Source organism: Acinonyx jubatus, chromosome A1 (genome assembly GCF_027475565.1).
Source record: "Acinonyx jubatus isolate Ajub_Pintada_27869175 chromosome A1, VMU_Ajub_asm_v1.0, whole genome shotgun sequence".
In the NCBI taxonomy this organism is placed as follows: Eukaryota; Metazoa; Chordata; class Mammalia; order Carnivora; family Felidae; genus Acinonyx; species Acinonyx jubatus.
Window position 1 is genome coordinate 28,360,416 of NC_069380.1, and position 19,758 is coordinate 28,380,173.

Below are 19,758 nucleotides of genomic sequence, written 5' to 3' on the forward strand. Positions count from 1 at the left end.
TACCCCACTCGGCAGAAAGAACATTATACTTAGTTCTATTTTTAGCTCTACCCATGTTAGCTGGGTGGCTTTAAGCAAATTACTTAATATATGTCCTTAGCTTCCTCATAATTCTTGTCTCATTGTTAAGAGAATTACATGAAATTATATGAGAAAGCATTGAAGCTTCTAGTTTGAGATCTGGACTGTAGAAGGTCCTCAATAAATTATGGCTTCTGTTGTGATCATCGATGTTACTTTAACAACTACCACTATTAATGTTATGACTGGTAACCTTGGAATATGTTAGGCAGTGAACATGTATATCTCTTTACTATAGAAATACATATGAGATGTGTTCTGTGACTTCAAATTTATTATTTAGTTTTAAGGAGCTCATATTCTATTCCAGACCAACTATATAAAGCAAATAGAAGACAATAAAATAGTAATTATCACAGAATAACGGTGTGACACATGGGGTTCTTACTTGAAAATACAGATCTCCTGGACCATCCCGGAAAATAGTAATTTGAGAGGTCTTGGGTGGGGAGGTTGGTTAATCAATATTTTTTACTAAAACTCTAGGCAGTTCTCATTTGGAGTTTTTCAAAGGGTAGGTTCCCAAATATTCAAAGTACTTCAGAGCTTTTGAACGTGTATTCAGCCTTGTTTATGTGATAGTCTCTGATAAAAGAAGCTTATGAAGGCGGCTTGACTGAGTTCTGGTGGGGGGAGCAGTTCTTCTGTAATTGTGTCTATATGCTGTTTGCTACATACTTTATTTTAAATAAGTTTTATTATATTTTGCAACATTTTAAACATTTTATGTAGAGCTTTGGTGTTTTATTACCACCTTCAAGCTTACTTCATTTAGATGTTAATTTAGAAGTCCTTAATGAGCCCACAAGATGTTAAAGATGCTGTATTGCATTATGTCACGTTGGACTTGGTTTCTCTGAGGACAGTGCTACGAGTAATCCTCTATCCTGTGGGAAATGTTTAGGTGAAGTAGCTTCTGGATCTCTGAGGATTGGAGCTGTTACTGCACCGATCTATAATGCCCGGGAGAGAATGAAAGTGCCTGATGTTCTGTTCTATGACAACATTCAGGTAAGATCACTGCTTTGCATTTATGGATAACACCTCTTACATTGTGGTAATCAACTCCACAGTGAAGCTGATATTTAATTAGTTTTATAATTTGCCAAGTTCAATTCACATGATGCAAAATGAGATGTTGAAACTTTTTTTTTTTAATTTTAATGTTTGTTTATTTTTAAGAGAGAGAGAGAGAGACAGATAGAGCATTAGTGGGGTAGGGACAGAGAGGGAGAGGGAGACACAAAATCCAAAGCAGGCTCCAGGCTCCGAGCTGTTAGCACAGAGCCCAACGCAGGGCTCGAACCCACAAGCCATGAGATGACCTGAGCTGAAGTCGGATGCCCAATTGACTGAGCTACCCAAGTGCCCCGGAACATCTTTTTCTAAGGCATTGTAAACTTTTCAATTCATTCCAAAGACACTTGAAAATTGGAAGAGTTGCTGCTGTGACGAGAATCATATGTTTTCTATGTGCACATGCACTACACTCCAAGTAAATAAAATGAATGTATCATGAAATTAAGAACAAAAGGAACTAATACTCATCCTCTCCTTTGCTTTCCTGTCAGTTAAATTATCTCAACAGTTCAAAGAGGATGTGTCCTATGTATTCTTTTTCTCATATTCCTTTCCTTTCCCTGAAAAGTCCTAATATTTTCCAATTCTTTTCCTTTTTTTTTTTAAGGGAGAAAGGTAGATAATTTCTCACTTGTAAACTAATCAATAATTACAGACCTTCCACTAAGCCCCCCAAATAAGTGTATACCCAGGAAGCTTTACTGTAGACATTCACTTTAATAAGAATGTTTTCCAGAGAAAATGACCCATACTATAAAAGGAGATTTTCCTTTTCCAGATTTTATGTCAAGTGGTTATATATTTAAATTTTTCTCTAATAATTTGTCCCTAATCTGCATGTAAATAATAACCTTACATTATGTTAGAAGAACTTCTACTTGCTGTTTTTACTATATTAAGGAGTTAGAAAAATTAAAAGTTTTTTTGCTGCCATTTCCCATATTTGTTGTTCAGTTAGTACCATAATTTATATCCCTAGATGATATTAACAATGCAGAAGGTATCTGGGAAAATTTTTCTTCCTCAATAAAAATCTTGATTAAATATTTTGAAATCTGTCAAAACTGTAATTACTATCTATGACAAAGGCAAAAGCATAACCTGAATTAATTTTGTATTCGTTCTATGGCCCACTAATAACGTAGGTCTGATTTTTCTTCTGAAGCATTAATGCTCTTACACAAGCAGTAGACAAATATGCAGACAAGAAAGTTACTTTTAGGATACAGAAGGAAAAGAATCTTGCCTATCAAGAAAGACAGAAATATGGTTGTAAAGAAAATATACTATTCCCAAGCATTGATAGTAATGTACTCTGTTCATGTAGTCAAGAGGAATAAAGAAAAACGAATCAGGAAATCTTATAAGTGACAATTTGAAAAAGTCCATGGTAACAAAGGTTGAAAAGACTTCCCAGCGTTTAAGAATGTAGAAAATTCAGTAACAGGGAGGGCCATTGTGCCCTTGAACACTGTCTGTTGCCATGGTGTTTGTGACACAGACTTTGAGGACCACAGGGCTGCTATGAACTTTACACAGTGGCCCTGAGGGATTTTCTGCAGCCTGTCTCCAAATGTACCTTTTCTTCATAAAGCATTGTGAATTAACCATTAATGAAAAATTTTAGCTGTATCAATTCAAGGAACCATGGCTTTTGATCAAATTTGCTTTTGTTGCATATATTGCTTCCTTTTATGCTGTACTTCATTTTGAAGCAGTAATCTCCACTGTCTCTTAAATATTTAGGGGCTTCTATACCATTCTATTCTATGCCCTGAGGTCCCTTTGCCACATTGTATTGAAATTGATTTTTTTTAAAGTTTATTTATTTATTTTGAGAGAGGCAGAGACAGTGCACCTGGGGAAGGGGCAGAGATGGAGAGGGGAAGAGAGAGAATCGCAAGCAGGCTCCACACTGCCATCATGGCGCCCGGTGCAGGGCTCAAACTCACAAAACCACGAGATCATAACCTGAGCTGAAACCAAGAGTTGGACATTGAACCCACTGAGCCACCCAGGTGCCCCTGAAATTGATTTTTTAAATATGGTCTCTATACCACTGAAGTAAAGTCTATGTTTTCTTTAGTTTGAATCTTCACCAAATATCATGTGCCCAGCACATCGGGAATGCTGAGTAAATATGTGTTGCGTGGATTAATAAAGAAAGAGTAAGATTTTGAATGTTCTTAATCAGGAGTATTATTTTGTTAAATGGGTCATTAAGAAATGTTACACTTCCAGTAGTAAGGAGAAATTGGAGGAAAGGAAAATAATAGCCTCTTAAACCTAAGGAACTTTAGATCTGAAAAAATGTTTAAAATATCTATCATGTGTCAAACCTTGTTTAAGATATTTGGATAAAGATATTAAACTACCCACACGTACGCAGCTACACATAGGTAGCTCCGGGGCCCAATTGCCTAGGTCCATCAACAGAGAAAGAAAAGAAAGGACACATGATTACTGGATGGTGTGACGAAAGTGCACACAGGTTACTATGGTAGCATCGATGAGATGATGGTCCCAGATTGAGCCACCCAAGTCCCCTGAAACTAAGGGATTTACTAAGGCATTGTAAACTTTTAAATTCTTTCCAAAGACACTTGAAAATTGGAAGAGTTGCTGCTGTGACGAGAGTCATATATTTTCATAGAAATGAAAATACATCATGGAAAATGATGTGAACCCGGAAAAGTTGAGAGACTCTCTCAGGCAGAGAGACTAACATTTGCAGAGACTTAGCTATGTGACTTAGCTATGTGTAGTTAGGAAACTACATATAATTAATTATCACTGGCACAGAGCTGAGGTTGCAAACAGAAGAGTGACAGGTGATGTGGCTGATGAGTTAGAAAAGGGTCAAATCATTTTGGCCTTCTAGTAAAGGAATCTGGATGCTATTCGTAAGAAGTGAGGAAGCCATTGGAAGATGTTAGGCACATTTCCACTAGCTAACTTTGCATTCACTCTTTAATGTTGTCCATGTGTTGGAACCAAGACAGAGAGAGACATGTTAGGGGGCTGTTGCAATAGTCCAGGTACAATAGTCAGGTCCTTATGAAGGATCTGAACGAAGAGGGTGACAGTGGGGATAGAGTGGAGAGGACAAATAGCAGGGCTCTTTAGGCAGTAGGTAGAGTCAATGGAACTATGTGTGAGATGAAAGCCAAGATTCTCCCTCAGGGAGCACATAAGCCTGGTGGAAAAGTAAACAGAAGAGAAAAGAGAAAATTATTCTAAATTTTGGCTGAATATAATGTGGGAGGAGAGTGACAGGAGAGGAGGCCAAGACTAAATCAAGAAGTTGAGAAGGGGAGGGCGGTTGAGGGGAGTGGCTACATTGGTGAAAGGAGTTAAGTACAGACTTCCAGTTATAAAATAAATAAGTCATGAGGATGTGATGTACGGCATGGGGGAATATAATCAATAATATTATATTAACTTTGCAATGTGACAGATGGTGGTGATCATTTCACGGTGTATACAAATGTTGAATCACTATGTTGTACCACCTGAAACTAATGTAACATAATGTCGATTATATCTCAACACATAAATAAATAGCCTTTAGCAAAGAAAAAAAAGGGAGGGAGGGAGGAGGGAAGGATGAACCTTTGTTTCAAAGGTATTAGGAGTCATTTAAGGAATTTTAAAAAAAGAAGTGACTTTTTTTTTCCTTCCCCTCTCCCATGGTCTTCTGTTAAGTTTTTCAGGATCCACATAAGAGTGAAAACATATGGTATCTGTCTTTCTCTGTATGACAACAACAACAATAAAGTTAGGGAGGGAGCCAAATCATAAGAGACTTAAAAACTGAGAATAAACTGAGGGTTGATGGGGGAAGAGGGGTGGGAGGGAGGGGAAAGTGGGTGATGGGCATTGAGGAGGGCACCTGTTGGGATGAGCACTGCATGTTGTATGGAAACCAATTTGACAATAAATTTCATTAAAAAAGAAAAAAAAGTGACATGATTTTGAACAAAGAAGTGATTGTCAGTACTATAAAGAGCACATTGCCTCAAGGAGAGACTGAAGTTAGAGAAGCCAAATTGGTGATAAAAATCTAGGCCAGAGATGTAAAAACCTAAATGAAAACTGGGGATAGAAAGAGAGGGATAAATACAATTGACTTTTGGGTGACTTAATAGCTTAGACTTGGTGTTTAACTGGCTCTTGATAAGGAAGGAGTGAAGCGTGCAAGATGACGGTAGAGGTTTGGTCGGATGGTAGGAAATGATGCTATTAACAGGGATGAAAGATACAGGAGAAAAAACGAAGTTGAGGAGAAAGTAATGAGACAAGTTTTAGACACGGTGAGTTTGAAGAGACTGGGAAATAACCAAGGACATGGTTTGACAGTCGCTCAGAATATGAGGCTGGAGCTGAGGAGTCGTCTTGCTGTTGAAGATCATCATAGAGTTGGTAGCCGAAACAGCGGAATAGGTGAGAGGATTTAGGGAGAGTAGTCACACGTAGCTCTTCAAGCACTGACATGTGGGTACCCAACTCTGCGCACAGCCCTCCCTCCCCTTCCGATGGGTGCACAAGTAGGCATAAGCTACTCTGCCCTAAACCTTGACCCCAGGAGACCATGTAAAAAGGTACTGAGAGAGATCAAATGAAGGAATATGGAAGAAATCAGTATCCAAGGAATTGCTACAACAAAAAGATCCAACCTGAAAGACTGTGGAGAGAAATTGTTAGAGAGGTAGGAGGGATTCAGGAGAGGTGAACAACTGGAAGGGGCAACTTTTAGAAACTGTCTGTGGTACATGAGGGGGCCAAGAGGTTAAGAGAAGAATTACATAGGCAGTGTGACCTTAGCCTTAGCTATGTTTGTTGATTTGAATACTCTAGTTGGATGGACTGAGGGCATAAAGTAGGAGAACATGAGTACACTATAGAAGAATACAACTATAGTTTGAATTATTTTTCAGTATTTACATAGCTTTTCTTTATCTGGTGATACAGGTGCTCCTTCTAACTTTTCTGTCTATTCCTCATGTGGATTAGCCCTTTTGTTACTGGGAAACTTTAATGTCTGCAAATTGGCACTGAGTTTTCATCTTAGTTAGAAGGAAGAGGTCTCCAGACCACATTACCAGTAGAACCCAGATTAGAGGGGTATTCTAGGACTCCCTAGGGTAACCACACACATTGGCCTGCTTAAGATAATCCCTAAAATAGTCCCTGTTTACATTTGTTGCCCATTATTATTAACGATATCTCTTTTTAGTCTTAAAAGTGTGCCAGGGTGGACAATAAATTGATGTGCCCACCCTACTTCAAGCTTTGTTAAAACTCTAGTGCAACAGCGTATCTGAAAGCTTTTTAAAAAATAAAAACTACAAAGGTAGACTTTAGGAAATACTCATCTGTTTTTGAAGGAAAGAAAAAACTTTCTCAGTTTTTCTAAGAAAGAAACTCTGAAAGAAAGTATGGCTTAATTTGACAAGTAAAAGGAAAATATTCAAGATGTCAAAAAAAAATCCATAACAAGTTAAAAAAAAGAAAAGCAAGCATAAGCTAGAAAAATATCTGCAGCGTGTATTAAATGCAGTTAATTTGCCTTTTTTACAAATGAGGAACTTCAGTAACTCAGTACTTATGAAGCTGTTATTGTTTTGATACAGAAAACCAAGAGAAAGAAATAGGGATATTAATTGTTCTAGGATATATTTCTTCCCCCCAACCCCCGCCCCTGAGCCTTTGTGACCTACTTATGGTTGTCCTATTTTGCAAGATACAAAAGAGCAATGTAATTTCCTCTGTGGCTATTGTGAGCAACCTTAATCTTGTTCTTGTATTATATTGTGGCCTAATTCAAATAAAAAACATGGAAACTAAGTCATGTATTTCTAATTCTAAAGTTACACTTCCTCTGAAGGTAATGGTTAAGAGCAAGTTAGTGTAACATGTTCCATGGGAAATCTCCAATTATTTTAGAGAGGCTTTGTATATTTACATTATTAGGAAGTGTTAATTTAAATATTATATTAAATTATAAGCCAACCCTAATAGAGCCATAGCTAAAATATGTTAGGGTTAAACTATGCAAACTCTTTGAAATAATGGTCAGTGGCTTAGTCTTGCTTAGGTCGACTGTTGCAAGCTTTCAGTGTCAGTGACCTAATTGGTTATATAATTTACAACCAACATTAATTTTTTTAAATCAAATTGAGTATTGTCGGTTACAATAGATGTTTTACTTTCTTTTGTATTCAGTTTGTTTAAACTAAAACATAAAAATTTACCCATTTCTCCCACTCCTACCCCCTGCCTCTAGCAACAGCCAGTGTATTTTCTGTACCTATGAGCTTGATTTTTTTTTAGTATATATATGTTAAATGTATTTTATTTACATATTATAAATATACACATACATATTTTTTAGATTCCATATGTAAGAGATCATACAGGATTTGTCTTTCTTTGACTTAAGCTTCTTCTGCATCGGTTGAGATGATCATCTTTATATCTACATTAACTCGTTTGTAGATGTCGAACCATCCTTACATCCCTGGAATAATCCCCACTTGATCATAGTGTATGATTCTTTTAATGTCGTGTTAAATTATGGCTTGCTGATAATGTCGTTGAGAATTTTTACATCTGTGTTCATCCAGGATATTGACCTGTAGTTTTTCCTTCTTTTGGCATCTTTGTTTGGCTTTGGTATCAGGGTAGGTGGCCTCTACATACAGTGAGTTTGAAAGAGGTCCCCTCTGTATTTTGGAAGAGTTTGAGAAAGATTGGTATTAATTCTTCTTTGAATGTTTGGTGGAATTCACTAGTGAAGCAGTCTGGTCTGGACTTTCATTTGTTGAGGGTTTTTGGGGTTTTTTTGGGTTTTTTTGTTTTTGTTTTTTTGTTTTTTTTATGGGTTCAGTTTCCTTACTAGTAAACATGTTTGATATAACTACAGCCATTTCTGCTTTCTTTTGGTTTTCGTTTGCATGGAATATCTTTTCTCATTTCTTCACTTTCAGTCTGTATGTGTCTTTATGTCTAAAATGAATCTCTTCTAGGCAACATATAGAAGGGTCTTGGTATTTTATCTTTTTAGCCACTCTGTCTTTCAATTGGAGAAATTAGTCCATTTACATTCAAAGTAATTATTAATAGGTATGTGTTTATTGCCATTTTGTTAATTATTTTCTGGCTATTTCTATAGTTTTTCTCTGTTTCTTTTTCTCTTACACTCTTCTTTAGTGGTTTGATGGCTTTCTTTAGTGTTATTCTTATATTCTTTTCTGTCTATTTTTTGTTATTTCTTTCTAGTTACCGTGAGGCTTATATATGTCTACAACAGTCTATTTTAAGTTGATAAAAACTTAGTTTAATCCCATTATAAAGCTCAACATTCTTGCTCTTCCCCCTCATGTTTTGTTTTTGCTGTCACATCTTACATTTTTTATCTTATATGTCAATTAATTATTATAATCAAAGATGTTTTTACTACCTTGCCTATTAACCTTCATACTATCTTTGTAAGTGATTAATCCTCTATCTTTACTATATATTTACCTTTCTGGTGAAATTTATTTTCATGTGTGTCCTCATTACTAATTAACACCTTTTCTATTCGGCTTAAAGTCCTTTTAATATTTCTTGTAAGGCTCAGTTAGTGGTGATGACTCATTTAGCATTTGCTTGTCTGGAATACTCTGTTTTTCACTTCTGAATGATAACTTGCTAGGTAAAGTATTCTTGGTTGGCAAGGTTTTTTTTCAGTCCTTTGAATACCCTGTGCCATTCCCTCTGGCATGCAATGTCACTGCTGAAAAATCTGCTCATTACTTTATGGGTGTTCCCTTCTGTGTAACAAGTTGTTTTTCTACGGTTGCCTTTAATATACTCTCCTTGTCTTTAACTTTTGACATTTTGGGAGCACCTGGGTGGCTTGGTTGTGTAAGTGTCCAACTCTCAATTTTGGCTCAGGTCATGATCTCACAGCTCATGCATTCAAGCCCCACATCAGGCTTTGTGCTGACAGAATGGGAATAAAATTCCAAGACCTTTATATATGCTTTCTCCCTCTTTCTCTGGTCCTTCTTCTCTCTTTCTCTCTCTCTCAAGATAAATAAATAAACTTTAAAAAATGACATTTTAATTATAATGTGTCATGGTGTGGGTCTCTCAACTCCTCTTCTTAGGAACTTGCTGGGATTCTTGGGTCTGGATGTTTGTTTCCTTCCCCATGTTAGAGAAGTTTTCAGTTATTATTTTTTTAAGTAAGATTTCTGCCTCTTTAACTTCTCTTTCCCGGGGCCCTATAGTTCAAATGTTTGTTTGATGTTGTCCCTTAAGTCTCTTAAACTATATTCACTTTTAAAAAAATTCTTTTTTCTTTTTCATGCTTTAATGGGGTTTGTTCCACTGCCTTGTCTTTGAGTTGACTGATCCTATCTTCTACTTCATCTGTTCTGCTGTTGAACTTAATTAGCTCAGTTACTATATTCTTCAACATTGTGACTTCTATCTGATACTTTTTATATTTCTTATCTCTTTGTTGAAGTCCTCACTGTGTTCATCCATCCTTTTCAGTTTTGGGGGGTGGTTTTCCTTATGACCATTACTTTGAAATTTTATTGGGTAAATTATTTATCTCCATTTTATTAAGATTTTTTCCCGAGGTTTTATCTTGTCCTTTCATTGGAACATATCCTTTGTTCTGTTTTTCATCTTGCTTAACTCTATTGGTTTTATACAATATATGAAATAACTACCTCTCCCAGTCTTAAAAGAGTGGCCTCATGTAGGAGATGAACCTTATCATTCAATGCTGCCTCAGCTCTTGATTGTCTCTTAAATCTATATGCTTGTTCAAGCTGCCCATTATATTTTTAATAGTTCCCAGTACCTGAAGATGTGCCAAGACCTCTTGTCCCATAGGGGAGGATCTCAGCACTTGGACTCAGGCTGACTGGAAGCCACACCCTCAAGCATTAGCTTTTAAATGTATGCAAATATATACAGTCCTGTGTACCATAACTATAGCCCCTTTGACCATGAGAACCAGGTGATCTAGAGGTGTCCACTGGATGACAGCCATAGAGATTGGGGCTACAAACAAGTGTCCAAGCCCTTTTCTAAGTGATACTGGGGAATTGGAGCAAGGCCAAGAAAGAGAAAGCCAAGATGGCATCTATAGCCTACATTCCTTGAGAGTGCTCCATGGGCTTCTAAATGTGTGCCAAACTGAAGCTTGTTCCTCAGGCTGAAGCTCCAGGACAAGCAAAGAGGCCTCCTTCACAGAAGATTGAAGAGTATGCCTCAGTCTGCTGTCTTGCAGTGTCCTGGGCTGGTAGCCTGCCAAGCACCATCTTTATGATAGCCACAGTCTCATGGGACCCAGAAATGCAAGCCCCCCCAAGATACCAGAGCCAAATATTAAGGAGTGTCCCTGGGTGACAGCTGCATTAACCAGGGCACCAGACACAAAATCTAGGGCACCAGATGTGTGTAAAGCTCCCTTCCAGGAGACACTGGTGCTTTGGAGCATGATAAAGTATGAGTACAAAGATAGCGCCTGCCCTCCAAGGTCTCTAGACAGGATTACAGCCACCCCTAGGATGCATGTTTTATTAGAATACTGCCCCCTCAGGCCTCAGTCATGATGATTAGCTAATAGTCCTCCTTCCTAGAATAACTGAGCTCCTGGATTAGTTGCCTATTGCTATGCCCTAGGGGTGGTAGCTTTTTAAGACCTCTCTGTCCTTTGGTTACAGTCCTGTGGGATTCATTGTATAAGCCCCACTGGCCACCAGAGCCATGTGATGTAGAGGTATCTTCTGACAGAAGTCACAAAAATCAGGGGCCACATAGGGGTATGAGCTTCTTTCTGGGTGATGCCAATTATCAGTTGTATGGGACCAGGAATGCAAACTCCCCGGCCTCCAGAGCCAGGTGATCAAGAGGTGACTCCCAGGTCATAGTCACAAAAATTGAGGCACCAGATCCATGTAAAAGCTCTCTTCCAGGAGATACTGGTGTTCTGGAATATGGGAGAGGGAGAGCATGAAGATGGCCTGTGCCAGTCTCCATCCCCAGAGAGTATTCCAGCAGGCTTCTACATGTGTGTATTAAGTTAGATGCCTGTACCTCAGGCCAGTTCTTTAATATAAGCAGGTGAGCCTCCTTCACTTTAAGTCTGGGCACAGTCAGCTGCCTCTGAGCTGGGCCCCGGGGCAGGGGAGTCTGAATGCACAATCCTCTAAGAGCAGTTTCTCAGAATTACTAGAGTCTTGTGGGTCTCAGGATGTAAGCCCTGTTGGCTTTCAAAGTTAGATGTTTTGGGGGGCTCATCTCTCAAGTATATGTCTTAAAAGTTGGGATGCTCAGTGTGGGGTTTGGACCCTTCATTCCTCAGGGTGAAGCTCCACATTTTGAGATCCCTCCTAGTTACAGGATGCTGCACTGGGGGTGAGGTTTATGGTGAGACTGTGTCCCAGCCTCTCCTCCCTGCTTTGATGGTTTTCTTCTCATTTGCCCAGTGTGTAATCATCAGGCAGCTAGCCTTTAGATTTTTCTAAAAGGAAAGTATTTCATCTGATGCTGTACAATCTGTGTGTCCACGGGGGGAGGTGAGTTCGGGATCTTCCTACACTGCCATCTTGAATTGTCACCCTAGATGTTTTACTTAGCACAAAGAGGTATTTATTGTTAACTTTATTATTTCACCTTGATTATGCAAAACACAATTAACCTCTAGTTCTTTTCTCTCTAGCACATGATAGTGATGGAAGACATGCTGAAAGACTTTCTTCTTGGAGAACACCTATTATTGGTTGGCAATCAGGTGAGTTATGGCTGGAACTCAGGTACTAATGAATAAATGATAGTAACAGTTTAAAAGCAGTAAGTCTCTTCTTGTTGGATATGTTTTTAGAAGTGATTCTTCTTTTTCCTACCAAAATGACTGATTTAATTAAGTAAAGAGGGCCTCTACCTTCTAAGTTTTAGAATTATCTCTGGGCTTAAATCCCCATTCAATCACCCATCAAGTTCTGTCCCTTCTACCTCCTAAGTATCTACTCTTCTTTCCTATATCTGTCACCCTAGCCCAGCTCGCCGTCACCTGTCACCTGGTCTACAGCAGTACTTTGCTAACATAGCTCCACGTCAGCCTTACTCTCACTCCGATCTACTCCTCACTCTGCAGCCAGGTTGATACTTGTCAAATTAAAATCTGACCAAGTCTCCCTTTTTCGCTTAAATTGGCTTTCCATTTCTTAGGTATAGTCTTCAGTATGGCTTACAGTGTCCTGCAGGATCTGGCCTCTGCCCACCTTTCTAGTCCTAAGCCTTGGCTCCTTCCTTTCTCTCACTCGGTGTTAGCTTGAGCCACTCTGAACTTGCTTCAGTTTCTTATCTCCGCCCTGGTCCTTGCTGCCTGCCCTTCTGTCTACAAGGAGCACTCCCAGTCCTCTTCCTCCACCCCTTTCCCCTAACTCCTGAGAGGTCTCCCCTTGTCCCTAGCTGAATTCAATTTATCCTCCTTCTACACCCTTTTATGTTTCTGTCCTCACACTAGTCATGTTACTGTGTCTATGTGTAGAATGACTGTCTTTCCCACTTGTCTATATGATCTTTAAGGGCAGGGACCATGGTTTTCTTGCTTCTCTCTGTATCCTTGGTTACTAGAACAGTGTCTGCTACATTGTAGATATTCACCATGTGTTTATGGAGGGACGGGATGGATATTTTCTGTTTAGAAGGTTCTGATGTTTCCCAGTTGAATTGTCAGATTCACGGTGAACAGCACCTTTGGTTTTTTTAAATGGGTCTTAAATTAATGATAAACTTTCAGAAGGAGTTTAGTCTTTATTTTTCCTTTTTTTTTTTAACTTATAAAGACAACACATGTTCTTCATATATTTAGTCCGTCAAACTTATAATTTTAAAGTGTTGGGTTTTTTAAGTTTTTATTTATTTATTTTGAGAGAGAGAGAGAGAGAGAGAGAGAGAGAGAGAGAGAGAGAACATATGTAAGTGAGGGCAGGGCAGAGAGAAAATCCCAAGCAGTACAGAGGCAGATGTGGGACTGGATCCCACAAACCGTGAGGTCATGACCTGAGGTGAAATTAAGGTTGACAGTTAACCGACTAAGACAGCCAGGTGCCCCAAAGTGTTGATTTTTTTTTTTTTTTTTTTTTTTTTTTACTAAATGTGGACCAATCGAATGGCTTACTGATCGAGTACATAGATTTAGAAGTTAACTGGTTCAAGCTGCAATAGCAGCGCTGTCACAGATGGCTGTGACTGTGGGAAAATTGCTTATCTTACCAAGGCCCAGTGCCCTGATATCTAACCTGGAAGTAAAAACAGTATGCACTCAAGTAAGAACCACAGGAGGTAATTCGTGGAAAGTACCTCATGCAGTGCCTGCCTCATAGTAGGTGCTCAGTTAAAATTAAATCTCTTTATCACTGTGCTGTTAAAAAGGACTTTAATATTTTCTTGTTTCATTTTTTTCTAAATAAGAATTACAAGAAGCGTGATAAATTATTCAGGTTTTTTTTTTCACTGTTTAAAAAGTCCTGCCTACCTTTATGTATTGAAAAATCATTTTCCTCCCTGAGTAAGGATGGAAAGCAATTATCCAGTATTCAGTCCTTGATTTCAAATTTTTCATCTGTCTCTGAAAAATGGTGACTCTCTGAAAATTTCTGACTATCTAGCCCAGAGTATTTCACAAACATTTTATAAGTGGTTAAACCTTGGTGCACTCAGTGTGTCCTTTTTTGGACTTCTGCCATCACCTGGATGACCCTAGACAGAGACTCTGCTGGCATCTCAGCAGCAGCAGGCCAGACCAACAATCTACAGAACTGGGACTTGGGGAATAATTTTGCTGAGAAGCAGCTTTTCAAAAGGAAGGTCCCTAGAGGTCAAGCTGTGAATTCAAGCAGCACGGAAATATCCTAGGTTATACTGATGCCCTAAGGGTTTAGTGGGTGGGATGGAGAAGTGTCTTGCCAAAGGCAGAGTTGACAGTTGAGCAGCTAAGAGAGTCAGGGTTTCAGAAGAGTTGTCTAGGTTGAAAGGTTAAAGTTAGAACCTAGCCAGTAACCAGAAAGACAGGAATCACACTCTAATCTGTGAGAGGGGAGGGGGGCTGAGGAGAGCTATGCAGGATGAGGGTGAGGTGGAACAGAGGTTTGCTTTTACTTTGTGGTAAGTGGAAAAGAGGCAGTGTGCTTTGAAATGATGCTAGAGTCATGTTGGTGGGAAATCCGGTAGACTATCTCTAGTGGATTTCCGGTCCCAAAGAAGAGAACAGGACAGTAGGACACAGGGCCAGGCAGTGGGGTGGAGGCAAGAGCAGCTACTGCTCTGTAGGCATGTGCCTGGCATCACGAATGTCTCTCCATCACTGCTGTCACAAACTGTGCCTGTCATCAGCGGGTCTTGCCTTCTTTCGTCCTTGTTCTGCACCCACTTGGGAGAAAGAAAAATTGACGAAGGGAGATTGTATTCAATGTTAAATTTGGTATGTTTAACTGGCCTTTTTCATATCAGAAGGGCTTTTTTGTTCATTCATTATATACCTTTAAGACCATCAGTCTCATATAATAAGACTCTTAAATACAGAGAACAAACTGAGGGTGGAAGGGGAGGCGGGGGAGGGGGGAATGGGTGATGGGCATTGAGGAGGGCACTTGTTGGGATGAGCACTGGGTGTTGTATGTAAGTGATGAACCACCGGAATCTACCCCCGAAACCAAGAACACACTTTACACACTGTATGTTAGCCAATTTGACAATAAATTATATTAATAATAATAATATTACCAATGTTGAAGGAACTTTCAGATTTCCCAAGTCAGTTCTGCTTCTGTGTCCATTAAATTATCTAGTGAACAAGACTAACTCTCTTAGTCTGTTGTTTGATATCCTCCTGTCATTTGTCCATTATCTATTCCTACCCTGCTTGCAGCCTACTGTCTCATTCCTCCCCCTCAAACTCTTGTCCTCAGATAAATATAACTGCTTTCCAAACATACCTTTGTATCAGTGTCATATTCCAACCTTTGATCTTATCAGCCTGCTCTCTTATTTCCCCCATCTTTGCCTTTTGAAATCCTTCCAACCCCAGAGTGGCAATGTGCTATCATAGAAGAGCGAAAGCTGGGAATCCAAAGACCTACCTTCTTGTCCAGACTTTACAATTCTCTAGGTGATATTAGGTAGATTGCTATTACTCCTTAATGGGCTTTGTCTTTTTTCTTCTCTCTCTCTTTTTTCCCCTTATCTGTTAAATGATAGGATTGAAATGGGTATTTTCTTTTTTTTTTTTTTAAGTTTATTCATTTATTTTGAAAGAGACAGGGAGAGAGAGTGAGAGAGGAAGGGGCAGAGAGAGAGGGAGAGAGTGAATCCCAAGCCAGCTCCATGCTGTCAGCACAGAGCCCAATGAGGGACTCAATCCCGTGAACCATGAGATCATGACCTGAGTCAAAATCAAGAGTCAGACGCTTAACCAACTGAGCCACGCAGACGCCCCTGGAATGGGTATTTTCTAAGGTCCTTCTGGCTATAATATTCTATAATATGTTTCTTTAATAAAGTCTTCCTGAACACAGGCCTGAAGCTTTGGCCCTATTCCTTGAACTGTTACAGCAGGTCAGTTATTGATTTCTTTTGGCTTCTCTTAGACTTATGCCTCTACCTGCCATCTCTCTACTAAACCGAGAGAGAGTCCCTTGAGAAAAGCCTTAATTATTTTTGCCTTGCATACCTAGATAGTCAACAAATATTTACTGAGTAAATTGCTGGATTGTAGAAGACTACTAAGAATAAATTCCCAATGAGTAGTCAAAATGATTTAGAAGTAGTATGAATTTAAAATTCAGGTTAACTCGGATTATTTTCAGGAGAGTCTAAGACAGATAGACTGAATTCCTTATTTTGTAAATTTGTAACTATCAACGAAGGAAACAAATTAGGTAGAATCTAGGGAGTGCCTACTTAAGAGAGTAAATAGTTAAGTGGCCCATTCAACTGGATATGTTTATATATACTGACAGGATCAGAGACTGGCAGCATTATCACTAGAACAGAATAATGGAATAGTAATCATTTTTAAATTTCAAATAATAATTAAATGGTGATTAATATTTAGCTAATTAAGTGACATATAACATTGTGCCTGCTTACATTCACCAGGTCAAGGAGTAGAGATTGAACCAAAGTGGCTAGTTAAAATTTAAACAGAACTTTTTAAATACTTTAGCTAATTTTAGTTCCTCTCACACTTGTTTTCAACCATTGGTGTTAAGATCTGAGCAAGATTCTACAGTTTGACTCTTTTTCTCTCCCAGCCTTATTGAGATACAATTGACAAAATCGTAATATATTTAAAGGGTACAATGTGATGATTTGATATACATATACATTTTGACAAGATTCCTCCCATCTAGTTGATTAAACATTCTACTGCCTCACATGTTTTCTTTTGTCATACGAACATTTAGATTCTACTCTCTTAGCAAATTCTATTATGTAATACAGCGTTATCAACTATAGCCACCATGTTATACATTAGATCTTCAGAGCCTGGTCATCTTATAGGTGAAATTTTGTACCCTTTTCCCAACTTGTCCCTATTACCCCACCCCCAGCCACTTTTCTACTCTGAGTCTGGCTTTTTCTTTATCTTTTTCTTTTGTAGATTCCTCATATAAATGATACCACGCAATATTTGTCTCTCTTTCTCTCTCTGGCTTATTTCACTTAACATAATGCCCTCCAAGTTCATTACAGTTAGACTGTTGACTGCTTCCATTTAGTATGTACAAGGGAGTGTAAAGTCACCTACATGATTTGTTGGCAAATAAATGCAGAGCAAGTACGACCCAGAGATGTGTTTTGCCAAGGATGGAGTTGTATGTTCTCTTTCCCTGTGCTTTCCTCAGAATTCTGAGCATCTAGGACGTTTCTTTTTCATGAACGTACTTTTGCAGTCATACTAACGCAGGCCCTTCATCAATGGCTTCGAAAATGCCTTGCTTCATTTATCAGTGGTATTTCAGCACCTCTGAATATTTTATGCACCTTCTCATCTTCACCTTTATTTCTATCTTGTAAAACAAAATAATAAATAAAGGAAAAAGGAGAGTGAAGACATAGCTGGTAGGTTGAGGACTACTGACAGTAGTGGTATCATTGTTTTTATTAGTGTTTTTTTCCTAAATGCAAAGTGACAAGTGGGAAAATGCCTATTTTAATCACATGATTTATTCTGAAACTAAGTAAACTATTTGTAGCAATTGATCAGGCTCCTTTCTTTCTCTCTCTCTCTTTTTTAAATGTTTATTTTTATTTTTGAGAGAGAGAGAGAATGAATCCCAAGCAGGCTCCAGGCTCTGAGGCACAGAACCCAACACGGGGCTCAAACTCACAAACCAGAAGATCATGACTTCAGCCAACGTCAAGACACTTAACCGACTGAGCCACCCAGGCACCCCTTTCTTTCTCCTTCTAAGACATTACATGATGACTACTCCAAAAAAAAAAAAAAGAAATCAGAAGTGAAGCTTTGAGGATTAAGTATTGGCAGAGAAACCAGCAGTGGGCTGGCAATAAAGTGTGATGAATGCTCTTAATACAAACTATCTATAGATACATTCAGTCTACCCAGCCTTCTGTTTGCAAACTAGAATCTGGCTGAAGTCCATGAAAGAAACTTTTAAATAGTTGAAGTTGTAAATTTGGAGATGCCTTGAAAGATTTCTCTGTCACCAGTAGCAGCTTTTACAGTGAGGAAGTTAAGGAGTAAATGTTGATTTTGAGATATCTCACAGTTTATTGTCTCTATAAGCCCAAATCCACCTTTTCTTTCCATATAATACTATATTTTCTAAGAAATCTGATATTAGACAAGATTTTATAACTGTTGGAAAGCTGAAAACAGTTCCATAAATGTCACTTATCGTAGCAAAATTAAGTAACCCACATCTTATTTTGATGAAGTGAATTGATTTTTGTTACCCTTTCGATTTTCTATGTAGGATTTTATGGCTCAGTGCAGCAACTTTCCAATAAGAGAAGCAGAATGGCTGCCTGTTAGCCAAAAGGGACAGGTGCCTGAAATGACACTAATCTGATGGTCCCTTAGTACATAATGCTGCAGAGTGTAGAACCACTTTAGTATGCCGCCACATGTATTATTTTCTACTTACTTTAATTATAACATTACATGTGCCTTTCGTGCAATTAGGAGTTTTCATGCAGGCTTTTTCTTTCTTTTTTTTTTTATCCTAGCATGACTTTCTATTTAAGCTTGACTGAGAGGGAAAAAAAGAAATGCCTATTTATTTTTGAGTCAGTGATGCTTCTTCTGTCCCAACTCTACTGGAGAATAAGCTTCTTTTCTTCCCAGATTTTCTTTTCTCTTGATTTATAGAGCTATATTCTATTTGATATGCAAAATATTGATTGTGGGTGTTTGGCGTTATAGAATCAACCTATAGGTGTGTAGTTTTTATTGTTTTTTAAAAACTCCCTAAGAATAAACTTACGTTTTTGTGTAAGACCCCTTGAGTTTTGAGAGACAGTTGCATTTTATCAGATACTAGAAGGAAGAAATATTTCAGCAATATGGTGTTCCAAAGTGCTCAGCTATCCCTACCTAAGAGTGTTTTTCTAATATGCAGTATTTTAAGAGATGAAAATATAATCATCTATATATAATGTGAGATAAAATTGCAAAGCAAATCATCAAATTTTGATTTATGTTTAATGAAACATAATAATTTATAGTCACTTCTAAATGAATATAATCCAGTAATTTGCCAGATCTTTCTTTTTTCTTTTCTTCTTTCTTTTGTTCTTTCTTTCTTTTTCTTTTTCTTTCTTTCCTTCCTCCCTCCCTCCCTTTATTTTCTCTTTTCTTTTTTTTCTTTCTTTCTTCCTTCCTTCTTTCCTTCCTTCCTTCCTCCCTCCCTCCCTTCTTTTCTTTCTTTCTTTCTTTCTTTCTTTCTTTCTTTCTTTCTTTCTTTCTTTCTTTCTTCATTTTAAACTAGCTTTTTGTATCATTTTACCAATAATAGTGGTCTGGTGAAATTTTTATACTTAGGCTCTCCTTGTATTCCACAGCCCATACTTTTGCCCTTATCAAAATTCTATTGTGTTATGTCTTCCTTATCAAATCAAAGTCAGCTCTGGCTGATTTTTCACATAGGATGTCTTCTCTATCCCTGACTTTCATGTGCTTCATATTTTTACAGTACTGATTATTTAGATATTCTTTTCACTTCCTTGGCAATTTCTGATCTATCAGCAGTGAGATAAATCTTAGAAAGTATCTCTTAATTTTATTTTCCTGGTAAAAGTTGTAAGTGGCTCTTCCTTGCTTATCAGATAAAGTCTCCGAGGGAGACACTTAAAACGATCTGTAACCTGGCTCTAAACTCCTTGTATAATTTTAATTCTTACAGATTTGAGTTTCTTAGCCTCCCTGAGTAAACCAGGCCCTTTTGCTCCCCCCAGCCATTTTTCATATTGTTGGCTTCACACAGCACTTCTCTCATCTTTGCTGATGAAAATCCTGCCAGTTTTCAAAGCCCAAATATTTCTTCTTCAGCAAAGCCT

General features: G+C 38.2%; 1 protein-coding gene across 1 annotated transcript in view; it reads left to right on the forward strand.

The window, feature by feature from the left end:
* VWA8 (von Willebrand factor A domain containing 8) overlaps positions 1-19,758 on the forward strand; it is a 359,065-nt gene that overhangs the window by 152,849 nt on the left and 186,458 nt on the right. Inside the window, exons 19-20 of the mRNA XM_027064910.2 lie at positions 986-1,092; positions 11,891-11,962. Of these exons, the coding sequence (XP_026920711.2) occupies positions 986-1,092; positions 11,891-11,962 (179 nt within the window). The remainder of the gene's footprint in view (positions 1-985; positions 1,093-11,890; positions 11,963-19,758) is intronic.